The 17,738-nt window shown below is 51.7% G+C and overlaps 1 protein-coding gene across 1 annotated transcript in view; it reads right to left on the reverse strand.

Moving 5' to 3' along the window:
- The window catches only part of HMCN2 (hemicentin 2), a 761,275-nt gene that overhangs the window by 390,474 nt on the left and 353,063 nt on the right, over window positions 1–17,738 (reverse strand). Inside the window, exons 24-25 of the mRNA XM_078646218.1 lie at window positions 700–972; window positions 399–482 (exon numbers count right to left, since the gene is read on the reverse strand). Coding sequence (XP_078502344.1) covers window positions 399–482; window positions 700–972 — 357 coding nt within the window. The remainder of the gene's footprint in view (window positions 1–398; window positions 483–699; window positions 973–17,738) is intronic.

Genomic DNA, 17,738 nt, shown 5'->3' on the forward strand with positions numbered 1-17,738 from the left:
GGAGAATGCCCGCCCTCCCTGTGTATGCCAACTACATACTTATCTCCTGCATAAGTATATCTTATCGACCTCTGCAACCCCAAGAAATACAAGAATGCTGCTCCCTGATCACTACATCTATCCTGTATGTCCCATCACCTTCGAATAGCTCTTCTCTCCTGTGAGTACGCTCACCGGCATGTGAGTATGTGAAATCTTCTGGCAGTACCTCTCCTGTGAGTATCCCTCGCCAGTACATCTGCTTCACTTTGAGTACCCCCTTCTCCTGTGATAAGCTGCCTTGTGGGGTACCTTCCTGTCAGTATAGCTGCCCTTATGTGAGTACCTCTCCTTTGAGTAAGCCATCTCTCTGGTGAGTACCCCACCAATACCGCCACTGCTGGGTGATTGGCTCTTACCTTGCACGGGGCAGGCGAGTTCTACCCTGTCGTGAACCAGCTTCTCCAGCAGGACATCGGCTCCATCGAGGAAAGAAGGGGGCTCTGTGGACCGAAGAAGGAACAGACAGTTAGCCAAGCAGCACGGTGGCCCGTACACTCACTACCCAAGCCCTCCCCTCTCTACTCTCCTGCTCATCTGGCACAGTGGGTCCTCATCCCCCGTTAATCCGTCTTCACCTTGGCTCTCCTTCCCTTGCTGCCTATTGAGGAATTAGCCAATGCACACATCTTCTCCCAAGGGTATTGACCCAGCACTTACCTAACACTTCCAGGACAAACTCCGACGCATCCTGCCCGGCGCTGTTCGTGGCGACACATCGATAGAGCCCAGAATCCGAGTGTTGGACACCCTCGGCAGTGATGGAGCCATCTGGGCCATCCAGGTGCTCCTCCGACCCCACGGACACGGCGACACCATCCTTGTACCAGCGGAGGGTGGGCATCGGGTCGCCCTGGGCCACACAGGGCAGGACCAGGTTCTGCCCCAAGAGAGCTTTAAGGATCTTTGGCCCTCGGCGGACTCGAGGCGGGACTGAAACAGGAAAGAGAGTGAAGAGCAGTCAGCTCAAGAGCCTGGATGAACCCAGCTTTTGATGTTGGTACAAGAGGTTAGATACAGGAACATAGGCACGTGGGGCCCGATTCACAGAACTAACTTAAGACAAAATCATAAACTTACTACTTTTGGTATTCACAGAAGCCATTTAATAGTAGTAAAGTTAGGATTTTGTCTTAAGTCTGTCTTAAGTCTGTCCTAAATTTGTCTTAAGTCTGTCTTAAGTCTGTCTTAAGTTTGTCTTAAGTTTGGCTTAAGTTTGTCTTAAGTCTGTCTTAAGTCTGTCTTAAGTCTGTCTTACGTTTGTCCTAAGTCTGTCTTAAGTCTGTCTTAAGTCTGTCTTAAGTCTGTCTTAAGTTTGTCTTAAGTCTGTCTTAAGTCTGTCTTAAGTCTGTCTTAAGTCTGTCTTAAGTCTGTCTTAAGTCTGTCTTAAGTCTGTCTTAAGTCTGTCCTACTACTTTTGGTATTCACAGAAGGCAGTTGGTAGTAGTAAAGTTAGGATTTTGTCTTAAGTTTGACTTAAGACAGACTTAAGACAGACTTAAGACAGTCTTAAGACAGTCTTAATACAAACTTAAGACAAACTGAAGACAAACTCAGGACAGACTTAAGATCAACTTAAGACAGACTTAAGACAGACTTAAGACAGACTTAAGACAGACTTAAGACAGAATCCTAACTTTACTACTACTAAATGCCTTCTGTGAATACCAAAAGTAGTAAGTTTAGGATTTTGTCTTAAGTTGGTTCTGTGAATCAGGCCCTGTGAGATCAGGTGCCCCCTCCTATTTCTGGAGAAGGAGGTAACTCAAAGGTAGAATCCAACAGAGGAATTTCCTCCGACATAGAGATAGTATTGGGGTGGGAGGGTCCAAATTTCAGGGTTGGATTTGCCAACAGATTTATCAATTGCCCCAGAAATCAGAGGACTTTCCATTTGCAATTTGCTATTTGTTGAACACAGATATTGAAAAGTAAAGTGGACAAGGCTGACCCCCAGGGACTGCCCAGCATCATGGTGTGGATGTGTAGGGCGAATATCTTAAATTGACTAGTTGTGCCAATTGGTTAAAATGACCTGATCCAAATGATAAACTCCATTTGCTGCACAAAATGGGGGTATACCTTGTGCAAGGTTAGAAGATAAACCGATGACAGCAACAAAGCAGTCATCCTATGCGAATTTGACTTTGATCTAGTTTGTTTGCATGCATACTGTTCATTTGTAGAATATTAAAAAGTTGTGATGCGTACAGTCAGTGTCAGATATCTTTCACTATATGATTGTACAAGAAGCACTTATTACATGTATGATCCAGGAAACAAACAAAACTGATTGCTTATGTATGGTAGGAGGCACTGGATGAGAAAAATGCATAGGGATAAAGTAAATAAGCTGGTCATACAGACAGTGTGTGCATAATTTTGAACAATGCTATTGCTGTCACTAGGATGTTGTGTACTTGTCCTCTGGGTTATGGTATAGATATAGGATAATTAAAGAGTCAAGTGCCATGCTTAGGTATATAAAGACAAAGTAAATGGATCTCATTTATTACAGTGTATGTTTGATTGCAGGTCATTGCTGCTTGTCCTGATGAAGACTTTCAACAAACTCAGAAGGCCGAAACCTATCGACACTATATGGAGGCTTGTGGAAATAAATAACATACAACTATGGAGCAATACTATGGCTGGAAACTATGCCAATAGAAAATACATGGACTGTAGTTAAGACTTTTTAAGCCTCTACCTAAATCTGTGGCTTGAGAATCTGACCTTATGTACATGTACAGCCTCAAGGGCTGCTACATGATTAGTCTTTCTTTGTAAAAAGGTTTTATCTAGAACACAGGAATAAAGTGTTTTTTTGATATAGCACACAATCTAAAGTAAAGATGAAATGATATGCTCTTATGTATCCTGATCTATTAATGTGACACAATATATTTGCTACCCCAAATTCCTGTAATAATTGAAAATTTAAAACGAGGCACCTGAAAAAAGGTGACCAGTAAGTTGGTTTTAATCTAGTCCCAAGAGAGTAACTAGTTTTGTTCATTTGCAACCCCATCTCGCCAGTATTAGAGGGGAAGAGAGGTCTCTGTCATATTATTTTTTTTAAGACCTGCATATTGGGACCTCAGAAGTCATCTTCTACTCTTGGGAGACATATGTGAACCTTTATACAGATATCACCATCTAAAGCAAATGTGATTTCAGGAGGATGAAGAAACAGTGCAGAGCAAAGGAGCAGTGCTGGGGGGGCCACTGTGAGGCAGACATGGGGGGCTGAGGGGCAAGGATAGGGGACATGAGGAAAATGGCAGTTCTACACCAGTGGAAGCAGGAGACGCCTGAAGTGAGACCAGAGGTTCATTGAAGATTTAAAAAAACCAAACACAGGTTAATGCCTTCTTTAAAATTAAGAGGTGCAGTTTGTCCCTATGCCGACTGTCCCTTAGATATAAAAGACTGGTGAATTGTTATTCACCGCTGCCTAAGGATAGACTCACCATTCCTTCCTGCAGGGCATTAGTAAAGGCCTGGTTACTTACCGATAATCTTCATTACTCCTAGTCCTACTCGTCCTCGTCAATACTTACGATGTGACCGCGCCTTATCGATACAGAGAACTCCAGGGAGGCTGGAGGTAAAGGCCTCCCTGTTGCAAAGCGACCCCCAGAGATATATAAAGGCAGGGACAGAGTGGGCAATTACCCAGGGCCCTCATCTTCCAAGGGCCCCCATGAGAAAATTAACTTTCTCTCTCTTTGATCCCTGTCAATTCTTTTTATCTAAACCCCTCTCACTCTCCACCTTCCTCTACTTCTGACTCTGTCTCTTTACCCAGTTGCATCCTAAGGATTTTTTTTTGTCTAAGGGAAGACATATTCCAACTGTTTTTGTGTGTGGTCCTGTTAAAAGTTTAACATCTAGGGAGAGGAGTTGGCTTAACGGCTAGAGCGGTCGACCTAGAATCTGGGGAATCGGGATCGAGTCTCGGCAATGACGCTCAACATCCTGTGATTCTGGGCAAATCACTTAATCTCCTGGTGCCTAACAAAAATTAATGTGTCCTCACGTAACGCAACTGGTGCTATGTAAAGCGCTCTGATACCCGATTGGGGTCAAGTTTGCCTATATAAAATTCTGTAAAATAAAAATAATAATTTAGTATTGCTTGACGTGATGTAGGCTTGGATTATCAGGGAATGGGTAATACATTAAAAATTGTTCCATTCTTGGGGCCCCAAGAGTTCTGCCCGGGGCCTCCAGACTCCTTAAAATGATACTGGTGACGCCTTTGTGGGTGTTTAGCCCCACTTTTTAAAACATTTTTGGAACTCACCTGCTCTGTGGTTGTGCTCCGACCCCTAACACATGTCAAACTCAGATTGAAACCTGATTGGCACATTATCATTTCCTATAAAGAGGGCCACTGGAATTGTGTGATTATTCGGCTGGGGCATTTTCCACATAATTATGGATTTGCCGCATTTGCTATATAATCCACCATCTGCTGCATAAACTGCAGATTTTTACAAAAAAGGCTTCTAGATCCAATGGATCAAAGGTCCCTTAAAACAGGGCAACACGTGTTGCTGCAGAGTTGAAGACCCTTCACAAAGGCTGACTGGTCATCTTTCTGTTGCTAATTGCTATATTAGAAAGTCAAACCAGCAGCCAGGGCAGCTGACTCCGGAGCACAGGGTTCGATCCCCGGCTCCGGCGGCAGCTCAGCTCAGCACCGTGTGACTCTGGGCAACAGCTCAATTAATTTCCACAGCGGCCTCCAGCGCCTTGAGACCTGTAAGGGTGAGTAGTTTGCGCTTTACAAATACGGATTTATTTATTATTAACCAGTTCTAATGATGTGAAACATTTGCCCAGATATTGTTACCATTTGTAAACATTACAAAACAAAGCAGTACTACTATTAAAAAAAATGCTGCAGTATGTCCCTGCCTTTAAAGCTTTTGCATATGTGCAGAAATACACCTCTGGCATGGAAAGCTAAATGCCACCTGTGGACTGCAGCGCCTTTCGTGCCAGCCATAGAGTGACAGTGGAAACAAGACTTCAGGCCTACCCTGTGTGGGGTTTTAGCAGCAGCCAGAACCCTGCTGCACAGACCTGTCAAAATCACCCTTTTGACAGGTGGAAAAACATGCGTTTAAATATTTAAATAAGTTACCCCTAAGTGCACCTTCCTGCCCACAAGGGAGGGTCCATTACATTTAAGTGTAGGACACTTTTGCCATTAGAAATGGCATATTTCCCCGGTGACTAGACCCAAATCGACATTGGACCTGGTCTACTGCTATATGCACGCATATGTATTGGGACCAGGTGATGACCCTTGACTACCATTGTTTTAATTGACTCTATTGACTCTTGCGTCATTTTTGCGCCGCCGTTGTGTCTTTTTTGCACCGCCGTTGCGTCTCTTTTTGTGACGCAGAAGCAGCATAAAAATGTAGCCCATTTACAACGTGATGCATCTAGGGAGATGCGTTATGTTGTAAAGCCAGCGTCAGGTATAATGTATGCAGGGGGGGTTTCCAACACAAAAAAGCCTTGTAGAAGTGATGCAGTGAAATCTACAAGATTTCACTGCGCCACTTCTAGGACGCCACTGCGTCAAATTCTTACGCCTGCTTGAAGCAGGCGTAAGTAGTGGCACAGCACAAGGAGGATAGGCCTCCCCCTGCATTGCTGGAGTTGCGTCGTGCTTGTGACACAACTCCAGTAATGTGTGACTTTTGCATCAACAGATGCGTCAGAATTTCTGACGCATCTGTCAATCCTTGCGCCGTATTGTAAATACAGCACATCCATTGTGGTGCAAGCGTTTCTCAGGGTGGCGCAGGGAAAGTGACGCATCTTTACAGATGCGTTACTTTCTTGTAAATCTGCCCCTACGTGTTTTAACTTACTCTATTTTGATTGTATGACATCATTTTTTGTGCACTTGCATTTTGTCTCCCTATAGTTTCAGAGTAGAGGGTTTATCTTCTCCTCAGCACAGAGTGAAAAAGCTTTGCCTGGAACAGAACGTGTGGGATGGGCCTTTGAAAGCGTGAGAGAGAGAAATGTGTGGAGTGTACTTCTCTGTCTCGGATTGTAGTGCTGGAGGCAATGGTGCACAAATGTCCATTATGTTGTATATTGGGAAATGAAGTTTTACCTATTCGCTTTCACTTGCTCTAACTCCATCTTGAATTCTGACTCTGTCTGGCTTGAGTTCTGCGCACACACACACACACACACACGCATGCACGCACACACACACACACACACACACACCACACACACCCCCACACCCCCACACACACACAAAAAAAAGCAGGACCCCCGGTATGAGCCTTATCGTGTTAGAAAGCAGCCGGACGAGGGATGCAAATTGATTTTTCTTGAGCCTGCGAATGTTGAAGTGGCTAAAGGAGAATTGTAATCGCACAATATGACAGTGTGTCAAAGAGTCGTGCCACATATGACATCCATTATGGTTTAAACATCACTAAATGTAAAAAAAATTAATGTGTATACTTGTAAAGCGCACTATTGCCAGCCGGCGTCCTGGCGCTGTATACCGCTGGGGAACCCGTCCTGGCTTTCCCTGTGGGATGGTCCCTGCTGGGAATCCCCAAAGGGGAGCCAGGCATCCCCTGCGTTGATGGGGCCGTTGTGGAGATTGGGCAAGCTAATGCCCAGAGTTGCAGAGTGGGACCCCTGATTAGAGTGGGCACCGAGGCGAGAATTATCGAGTCCGCTGACCCAAGTCTACGACCCTGCCACGACGGGAATCGAACCCTGGTCCCGGGCCGACTTCTGCTTCTGGGTCTGCCGCCTCTAACCAGTGAGCCACACCACTCCACTAAATACTGTAAAGGGGCAGGTGTAATGCCATCAACAAAATCAACACGTATAACATTTAACACACTGTGATGGCGGATGTTAATGTTACCAACTTGAATGACGTCAGTCCACTCTCTCTTGCTAGGAGACATCAACCAATGGGAAAGAGAACAGATTCAATTAAAAAGGCTTGCAACTGATACCAATCTTACTAACCAGTACTGAGAAAGGAAATGTCGCGTCTACTTGGTTTTAATAAAGAAATCTGGAACCACCTACTGGTCTTAGGATGTAAGGCCAGCAAGGAATTTAGGGTCATATTATCAAGGACAGGCGATACATCATCTCCGCTTTTATCAGCAGGAGACTGCCGCTAAAGCGGCGATAATGGGCTTGATAATATGCCCTTGTGAAATCCCATAGAAGTCCAGGTTCTGGTGTTAACCTGGGCTTCTATGGGAATTCACAAGGGCATATTATCAAGCCCATTATCGCTGCTTTAACGGCAGTTTCCTGCTGATAAAAGTGGCGATAATGTATCACCCTTTCTTGATAATATGGCCCCCTGTTTGTATATATCGATTTGATTTCTATAGTTCGAACAAGCACCTGGGGTGTCCGAGCGCTTCACATTTGCAAAGGGTAGAAGGATAAAACATAGAGGAGGGACTGAAGGAAGAGGAGGGCGGGGGGGCACTGGATCCAATGGAGTCAGCAGGGGGGGGGCACTGGATCCAATGCGGTCAGCGGGGGGGGGGGGGGCGGAGTGATAAACTCTCTGCGGGATTCACTACAGTGTCTTTTGTTGGGGTGATGAGACAACCGACCACAGGCCGCTGATGTTCAGACTAACAGGTCTTAGGTCTTTTCTCTTATTATCTCTTGGGGTATTGAATTCTTTGTCCTGAGGGCCTTCCCTGGAAGGGTGATGTCATTGTTGTGGTTTCCTCCTCCCCTGAGTTGCCGGATGGGGGACCCTGAGTCATGGGGTGTCTTGAACACACCCGGGCGAGCCTTTGGGGGATGGATGCTCACTTGGAAAGGGTCCTTGCTGTGTTTGAAGTCAGTTCACTGAGAGCAGGGTGGGGGAGATGTGATCACATTTGTGGCACCTGAGGCCAGTCCAGACAGAGTGTGCAGAGCTGCTGTGACGGTTGTGAGGTGTGTGGCAGGCACTCATATTACAGTGTGGTTAGTGTCACCCAGCCAGCAGAGGGTGGATGCAGGAGTGCGTTTACGGTGATGTGTACAAGGCCGGGTGCTGGTCCCAGTGCTGCAGCATTACTGGGCAGAGCAGGTCAGGACTGAGGTACACTGGCAGAGCTGTGTGTGGGCCTCAGTGCTGCAGCATTACTGGGCAGAGCAGGTCAGGACTGAGGCGCACAGGCAGAGCTGTGTGTGGGCCTCAGTGCTGCAGCATTACGGGGCAGAGCAGGTCAGGACTGAGGCGCACAGGCAGAGCTGTGTGTGGGCCTCAGTGCTGCAGCATTACAGGGCAGAGCAGGTCAGGACTGAGGCGCACTGGCAGAGCTGTGTGTGGGCCTCAGTGCTGCAGCATTACAGGGCAGAGCAGGTCAGGACTGAGGTGCATCGGCAGAGCTGTGTGTGCGCCTCAGTGCTGCAGCATTACAGGGCAGAGCAGGTCAGGACTGAGGCGCACTGGCAGAGCTGTGTGTGGGCCTCGGTGCTGCAGCATTACAGGGTAGAGCAGGGCAGGACTGAGGTGCACTGGCAGAGCTGTGTGTGCGCCTCAGTGCTGCAGCATTACAGGGCAGAGCAGGTCAGGACTGAGGCGCACTGGCAGAGCTGTGTGTGGGCCTCGGTGCTGCAGCATTACAGGGTAGAGCAGGGCAGGACTGAGGTGCACTGGCAGAGCTGTGTGAGGGCCTCAGTGCTGCAGCATTACAGGGTAGAGCAGGGTAGGACTGAGGCGCACTGGCAGAGCTGTGTGCGGGCCTCAGTGCTGCAGCATTACAGGGCAGAGCAGGTCAGGACTGAGGTGCATCGGCAGAGCTGTGTGTGGGCCTCAGTGCTGCAGCATTACGGGGTAGAGCAGGGGAGGACGGAGGTGCACTGGCAGAGCTGTGTGTGGGCCTCAGTGCTGCAGCATTACAGGGCAGAGCAGGTCAGGACTGAGGTGCATCGGCAGAGCTGTGTGTGGGTCTCAGTGCTGCAGCATTACAGGGCAGAGCAGGTCAGGACTGAGGCGCACTGACAGAGCTGTGTGTGCGCCTCAGTGCTGCAGCATTACAGGGCAGAGCAGGGCAGGACTGAGGCGCACTGCCAGAGCTGTGTGTGGGCCTCAGTGCTGCAGCATTACAGGGTAGAGCAGGTCAGGACTGAGGCGCACAGGCAGAGCTGTGTGTGGGCCTCAGTGCTGCGCATTACAGGGCAGAGCAGGTCAGGACTGAGGCGCACAGGCAGAGCTGTGTGTGCGCCTCAGTGCTGCAGCATTACAGGGCAGAGCAGGTCAGGACTGAGGCGCACTGGCAGAGCTGTGTGTGGGCCTCAGTGCTGCAGCATTACAGGGCAGAGCAGGTCAGGACTGAGGTGCATCGGCAGAGCTGTGTGTGGGTCTCAGTGCTGCAGCATTACAGGGCAGAGCAGGTCAGGACTGAGGCGCACTGACAGAGCTGTGTGTGCGCCTCAGTGCTGCAGCATTACAGGGCAGAGCAGGGCAGGACTGAGGCGCACTGCCAGAGCTGTGTGTGGGCCTCAGTGCTGCAGCATTACAGGGTAGAGCAGGTCAGGACTGAGGCGCACAGGCAGAGCTGTGTGTGGGCCTCAGTGCTGCGCATTACAGGGTAGAGCAGGTCAGGACTGAGGCGCACAGGCAGAGCTGTGTGTGGGCCTCAGTGCTGCGCATTACAGGGTAGAGCAGGGGAGGACTGAGGCGCACTGGCAGAGCTGTGTGTGGGCCTCAGTGCTGCAGCATTACAGGGCAGAGCAGGGCAGGACTGAGGCGCACTGGCAGAGCTGTGTGTGGGCCTCAGTGCTGCAGCATTACAGGGCAGAGCAGGGCAGGACTGAGGCGCACTGACAGAGCTGTGTGTGGGCCTCAGTGCTGCAGTATTACAGGGTAGAGCAGGTCAGGACTGAGGTGCACTGGCAGAGCTGTGTGTGGGCCTCAGTGCTGCAGCATTACAGGGCAGAGCAGGTCAGGACTGAGGTGCATCGGCAGAGCTGTGTGTGCGCCTCAGTGCTGCAGCATTACAGGGCAGAGCAGGTCAGGACTGAGGCGCACTGGCAGAGCTGTGTGTGGGCCTCGGTGCTGCAGCATTACAGGGTAGAGCAGGGCAGGACTGAGGTGCACTGGCAGAGCTGTGTGTGCGCCTCAGTGCTGCAGCATTACAGGGCAGAGCAGGTCAGGACTGAGGCGCACTGGCAGAGCTGTGTGTGGGCCTCGGTGCTGCAGCATTACAGGGTAGAGCAGGGCAGGACTGAGGTGCACTGGCAGAGCTGTGTGAGGGCCTCAGTGCTGCAGCATTACAGGGTAGAGCAGGGTAGGACTGAGGCGCACTGGCAGAGCTGTGTGCGGGCCTCAGTGCTGCAGCATTACAGGGCAGAGCAGGTCAGGACTGAGGCGCACTGGCAGAGCTGTGTGTGGGCCTCAGTGCTGCAGCATTACAGGGCAGAGCAGGTCAGGACTGAGGTGCATCGGCAGAGCTGTGTGTGGGCCTCAGTGCTGCAGCATTACGGGGTAGAGCAGGGGAGGACGGAGGTGCACTGGCAGAGCTGTGTGTGGGCCTCAGTGCTGCAGCATTACAGGGCAGAGCAGGTCAGGACTGAGGTGCATCGGCAGAGCTGTGTGTGGGTCTCAGTGCTGCAGCATTACAGGGCAGAGCAGGTCAGGACTGAGGCGCACTGACAGAGCTGTGTGTGCCCCTCAGTGCTGCAGCATTACAGGGCAGAGCAGGGCAGGACTGAGGCGCACTGCCAGAGCTGTGTGTGGGCCTCAGTGCTGCAGCATTACAGGGTAGAGCAGGTCAGGACTGAGGCGCACAGGCAGAGCTGTGTGTGGGCCTCAGTGCTGCGCATTACAGGGCAGAGCAGGTCAGGACTGAGGCGCACAGGCAGAGCTGTGTGTGCGCCTCAGTGCTGCAGCATTACAGGGCAGAGCAGGTCAGGACTGAGGCGCACTGGCAGAGCTGTGTGTGGGCCTCAGTGCTGCAGCATTACAGGGCAGAGCAGGTCAGGACTGAGGTGCATCGGCAGAGCTGTGTGTGGGTCTCAGTGCTGCAGCATTACAGGGCAGAGCAGGTCAGGACTGAGGCGCACTGACAGAGCTGTGTGTGCGCCTCAGTGCTGCAGCATTACAGGGCAGAGCAGGGCAGGACTGAGGCGCACTGCCAGAGCTGTGTGTGGGCCTCAGTGCTGCAGCATTACAGGGTAGAGCAGGTCAGGACTGAGGCGCACAGGCACAGCTGTGTGTGGGCCTCAGTGCTGCGCATTACAGGGTAGAGCAGGTCAGGACTGAGGCGCACAGGCAGAGCTGTGTGTGGGCCTCAGTGCTGCGCATTACAGGGTAGAGCAGGGGAGGACTGAGGCGCACTGGCAGAGCTGTGTGTGGGCCTCAGTGCTGCAGCATTACAGGGCAGAGCAGGGCAGGACTGAGGCGCACTGGCAGAGCTGTGTGTGGGCCTCAGTGCTGCAGCATTACAGGGCAGAGCAGGGCAGGACTGAGGCGCACTGACAGAGCTGTGTGTGGGCCTCAGTGCTGCAGTATTACAGGGTAGAGCAGGTCAGGACTGAGGTGCACTGGCAGAGCTGTGTGTGGGCCTCAGTGCTGCAGCATTACAGGGCAGAGCAGGTCAGGACTGAGGTGCACTGACAGAGCTGTGTGTGCGCCTCAGTGCTGCAGCATTACAGGGCAGAGCAGGGCAGGACTGAGGCGCACTGCCAGAGCTGTGTGTGGGCCTCAGTGCTGCAGCATTACAGGGTAGAGCAGGTCAGGACTGAGGCGCACAGGCAGAGCTGTGTGTGGGCCTCAGTGCTGCGCATTACAGGGTAGAGCAGGGGAGGACTGAGGCGCACTGGCAGAGCTGTGTGTGGGCCTCAGTGCTGCAGCATTGCAGGGCAGAGCAGGTCAGGGCTGAGGCGCACAGGCAGAGCTGTGTGTGGGCCTCAGTGCTGCAGCATTACGGGGTAGAGCAGGGGAGGACGGAGGTGCACTGGCAGAGCTGTGAGTGGGCCTCAGTGTTGCAGCATTACAGGGTAGAGCAGGTCAGGGCTGAGGCGCACTGACAGAGCTGGGTGTGGGCCTCAGTGCTGTGCATTACAGGGTAGAGCAGGTCAGGACTGAGGCGCATCGGCAGAGCTGTGTGTGGGCCTCAGTGCTGCGCATTACAGGGTACAGCAGGGCAGGACTGAGGCGCACTGGCGGAGCTGTGTGTGGGCCTCAGTGCTGCAGCATTACAGGGTAGAGCAGGGCAGGACTGAGGTGCATCAGCAGAGCTGTGTGTGGGCCTCAGTGCTGCGCATTACAGGGTAGAGCAGGTCAGGACTGAGGCGCATCGGCAGAGCTGTGTGTGGGCCTCAGTGCTGCGCATTACAGGGTACAGCAGGGCAGGACTGAGGCGCACTGGCGGAGCTGTGTGTGGGCCTCAGTGCTGCAGCATTACAGGGTAGAGCAGGGCAGGACTGAGGTGCATCGGCAGAGCTGTGTGTGGGCCTCAGTGCTGCAGCATTACAGGGCAGAGCAGGTCAGGACTGAGGTGCACTGGCAGAGCTGTGTGTGGGCCTCAGTGCTGCAGTGTTACAGGGTAGAGCAGGGCAGGACTGAGGCGCACTGGCAGAGCTGTGTGTAGGCCTCAGCGCTGCAGCATTACGGGGTAGAGCAGGTCAGGACTGAGGTGCACTGGCAGAGCTGTGTGCGGGCCTCAGTGCTGCAGCATTACGGGGTAGAGCAGGTCAGGACTGAGGTGCACTGGCAGAGCTGTGTGTGGGCCTCAGTGCTGCAGTGTTACAGGGTAGAGCAGGTCAGGACTGAGGTGCACTGGCAGAGCTGAGTGTGGGCCTCAGTGCTGCGCATTACAGGATAGAGCAGGGCAGGACTGAGTTGCACTGGCAGAGCTGTGTGTGGGCCTCAGTGCTGTAGCATTACGGGGTAGAGCAGGTCAGGACTGAGGTGCACTGGCAGAGCTGTGTGTGGGCCTCAGTGCTGCAGTGTTACAGGGTAGAGCAGGGCAGGACTGAGGTGCACTGGCAGAGCTGTGTGTGGGCCTCAGTGCTGTAGCATTACGGGGTAGAGCAGGTCAGGACTGAGGTGCACTGGCAGAGCTGTGTGTGGGCCTCAGTGCTGTAGCATTACGGGGTAGAGCAGGTCAGGACTGAGGTGCACTGGCAGAGCTGTGTGTGGGCCTCAGTGCTGTAGCATTACGGGGTAGAGCAGGTCAGGACTGAGGTGCACTGGCAGAGCTGTGCGTGGACCTCAGTGCTGCAGCATTACAGGGTAGAGCAGGTCAGGACTGAGGTGCACTGGCAGAGCTGTGTGTGGGCCTCAGTGCTGCAGCATTACAGGGCAGAGCAGGTCAGGACTGAGGTGCACTGGCAGAGCTGTGTGTGGGCCTCAGTGCTGCAGTGTTACAGGGTAGAGCAGGGCAGGACTGAGGCGCACTGGCAGAGCTGTGTGTAGGCCTCAGCGCTGCAGCATTACAGGGTAGAGCAGGTCAGGGCTGAGGCGCACTGACAGAGCTGGGTGTGGGCCTCAGTGCTGTGCATTACAGGGTAGAGCAGGTCAGGACTGAGGCGCATCGGCAGAGCTGTGTGTGGGCCTCAGTGCTGTAGCATTACGGGGTAGAGCAGGTCAGGACTGAGGTGCACTGGCAGAGCTGTGCGTGGACCTCAGTGCTGCAGCATTACAGGGTAGAGCAGGTCAGGACTGAGGTGCACTGGCAGAGCTGTGTGTGGGCCTCAGTGCTGCAGTGTTACAGGGTAGAGCAGGTCAGGACTGAGGTGCACTGGCAGAGCTGAGTGTGGGCCTCAGTGCTGCAGCATTACAGGGCAGAGCAGGGCAGGACTGAGGCGCACGGGCAGAGCTGTGTGTGAGACCCTCTGCAGGTCACAGGCGTGAGTATATTCTAGTGTTGGGGCAGCACGGGGTGAGGTAGGGCACATTGTGTGGGGTGGAGCAGCACACAGCCCCCCCCACCTTAGTTAATGTCTGATGTGCTCTTCTCGGGCCTGCTCCTCGCAGTGTCTGCCGCCTCAGCAGTCAGACGTGATTCACACCTCAGCCATGAGGCGCACAGCCGCGGGTGTCTGTGCTGCTGAGACGCTGCAGGGGGCGTCCTCCCTCAGACAGGGGGGCGGCAGTGTCTGGCAGGGTGCTGAGAGTGTGGGGGTGATGGGGAGCAGCTGCTGTCTGCGATCATCTCATCGGAATGACTCACTCACCACCAGAAACAATCTGCGAGTCTGCGAAGAGCACAGGTGGCGTCTGCGAAGAGCACAGGTGGCGTCTGCGGCCGCCCAGTGATCACAGCTCCGGGCCCTGGGGGCCCTGGGTCTGCAGAGGGCCTGTGCTCACAGTACCGCATGTATCATGATGAACTCAGCACTGTGTCTCTGTTCATAGCAATAATGTTACATTTACCCTGCTCTGTTTATATACTTGTCTTTAAAACACTGTGGGGGAAACTCACAAAGGTGTCTGCGCACAAAGATTGAAAGCTATGTACGGTCATAGATATCCACATAGAAGCCATCCACAAGCAGCAGGCAAAGCTCTGTGCCTAGCAGTAGGTATGCCTGCCCACCATGTCTCCCCAGAAGGCACTGAAAGTTTGCTGAGTGGCCACCTTGTTAGGGGCGGGTCACATATTCCATTCTGCCGGCAAAATTGGCGGAGTTCTGACCAAATCCCGCCAATCGCTGCATGGCAGAATTTTTTCTCTTGCTTGGGCCAAAATGGCAGATTGGCGAGCTAGATTTGGCGTCCCCTAGTGCAATTTTCAGTCGCTAAAAGGACATCTGATGAGATTTTTCGTGCAAGGGCGATTTTGACCATTCGTGGTCAAAAGGCGGCAACCGCTGGAGTAGAAAATCGATGCGAGCGGCAGCAGAATCAACTCGAGTGACTGCGCTCTCTGGTGCTCTGTGTGGTGCCGTTCAAGCTGATTTTTCATTCTGAAAGGCGTCCCCGTAGCTAAATCACAGCGCAAGCAGCACGACGTGCCTATCTCCGCCCATTGGCAGAACGCCGCGGAATCTCGTTGAGTTTTTTGTGACTACGTGGAATTCCGCGAAGTCAAAATTTTGTTTCTTGCGGCCACTTAGCAAACATCCCACAGTCGAGTTTGTTTATGAAACACAAAAAATAACGACCTTGACAATATAGGAGTTTTCTTTGAGAGTCTGGGAGCAAGTCTAAGGTTGAGCCAACCAGACAGCACAAGCTGGGTGCTCAAACGTACTGTGAACGTACAGAGGGCTTAGATCCCGCCCCTTGCTTACCACTGGTTTGCTTCATTGTCACTCATTAGCCTGCTTTTCATTCATTGCCTTGCCTGGGCCTTCCTTCCTCTTCTGTGTTTGTCCCTCCCCTGGAGCTCAGCCTCTTTACTTGTGTCCTTCCACTGCTTACTTTTTGGGAACTTTTATTTTTGGTTAAGCCCTCCATGTGTTTTCAGTTGTGTCCCCGGTGTACTTTCTTGTCCTCCTACGCTGCACTCCGTGTTGCTCTCTATAGCACATGTGCTTCTCCCCGCTACCCTTACGTGTTGCCCTCTCCCTTATGTCCTTCTCCCTCCATGTTCCTTTCTCTCATGCATTTCACCTTCGCTCCCTCGAGTGATGCTTTTATCCTCTTCTGCCCTCTCACCGTTGTGTCCCTAACCTCCTCCTGTTTCCCATTGTTGCCCACTCTCCCCACCGGCAGTCTTTTTTTAAATTATTATAATTTTTTGTTTTGCAGACAAAATTGTGTCCTTAAATGCGCGTTTGTGCAACTTTTACATTTTTTATATACTGGTACATCTATCATTGATAAATTAAAAAAATGGTGCCTCTGTCATTTTGTAGGCATGCATGTATAACAAAGCATGAGGTTGCCTAAAAACTGATGTAGCTGCATAATTGCCTTTTTTAAACTTTTTATTTGAGCTTTTCACCTTTCTGCAGAGCATCTCGCCAGTGCTATTCACCATATCTAAATGACATTGCACAGGTAAGAAGTCCAGGAGAAGACAGCAATTGGCTTGTCCAATGCTTGTTTTATTTTTCTGTCCAGGGCTGCCAGGCTTTCCAATCCAGACAAAATATGTTAGAACATTTTCCGTAAATAGGGCAGCCAAAAGGTGTTACTTACACCGACCGCCATAAGCTCATCGGTGTAGGGTTCCCATCAGTGGGGCGAGTGGGGCACCATCGGTAGAAACATGATGGTCGCCCTGACTCTACATAGATTGGCAGACTACTTGTTGGGTGGACATGGTAGGTGTACCCTGCTCATGTCAAATTGTAACCGAGGGTCGTTGTCCACAGTGGGGCACACAGCTCTACGATGGTGCATAAAACTTAATGTTATGTTATTGGTTATTTATAGAGCGCACGATCACCTGGGTAGGTCTCTTGGCGCTATGTAATGAAAAGTCAGGGATTTCTACTATTTATAAGCCTGTGTAAACAGCCACGTCTTTAGAAGTTGCCTACATTTGGTGTAGACAGATGCCTGCCTCATTTCCAATTGTGTTCCAGAGGCGTGGGGCTGCGATAGAGAACCAACGACCGCCAATCCTGAGTTTCTTGTAGGTGGGGTGACCAAGTAGAGAAGGTGACTTGATCGTAGTTCTCTCGTCGGACAGTATTTTACAATGCGAGCTTTCACAAAGCCCGGGCATCTGAAGTGCAGCGCCTTGAACCCCGTGCCGCCTGCCTTAAATCTGCATCTCTGTGCCAACGGCAGCCAATGCAGGTCCCTAGTCACCCGCGTGATAGAACCGCCTCTTGGAAGCCGAACTATCAGCCGAGCAGCCTGGTTTTGAATTAATGTCTACAGTGATGCGTGGACACTGGTTCAATAGCGGTGCGTAGTCTAGAAGGGTGGACGGCATACAGTAGCCTATGGTGCACGCTGTCTACGGCAGTGCACAAAACACTGTATCTATGGTGGATCCGGCACTCAGCCTAGAGTGATGCATACCGTACTCTGGGGCATATTAACCAGAACGATGGTTCAGGGCAGTGCACCAAGTTGCCTCGCTGCCTGCCCTGCATCACAGGGAAAGGGCAGTAACGCGCCATATTTATCCAATACGGTGCATCCCTGTCCTTTCCCCTGCACTGGTGCAGTTTCAGCAGCCTAGCACCAACGCACGCAGCCTTGCACAGTGGTGCAAGGGTGCCTGTGTTGTGGGAGGGATTCCTTCTGTGTAGTAAGGGGCACCTTCCTGCAGAAAAACAAGCCCAAGAGGCGTTGTCCTCTTCCTACGTGTGCAGCAGAATGCAGCAAACATAGAAAGAGGGACAAAAAGTAGGAGTAATAAACATATTTCTTCTCGTTATGCCTCACCTGGGGATGCATAAGATTTTGATGCAGACCCGGGTTTACAAGTCCTTGTAAACCTGGAATGCGTCAGAAACCATGAGAGTTGCACGGGAACACCCACCGCAACGCCCATAGAACGCCTCCCTTGCGCAGAGCAAGACAACGCATCGATTTGGCCTCTCACCTCACTGAGTTTTTATTACTCTAAGTCAGAGCCTGTCATATAGTGTGAGCACACATCTGCTAGGCGCTATATCTGATGGTGTTTCAGATCGAAGCATCAGCATTAATGTGAAATAGGCAAACGTCCACCGGCTGCCACTTGCTTATGAGGCTCAGACACGGCAAACATCCTTTACAATGCAACTTTTACCGCGCAGTGCCTTTACGACGC

Source organism: Lissotriton helveticus, chromosome 5_1, assembly GCF_964261635.1.
Source record: "Lissotriton helveticus chromosome 5_1, aLisHel1.1, whole genome shotgun sequence".
In the NCBI taxonomy this organism is placed as follows: domain Eukaryota; kingdom Metazoa; phylum Chordata; class Amphibia; order Caudata; family Salamandridae; genus Lissotriton; species Lissotriton helveticus.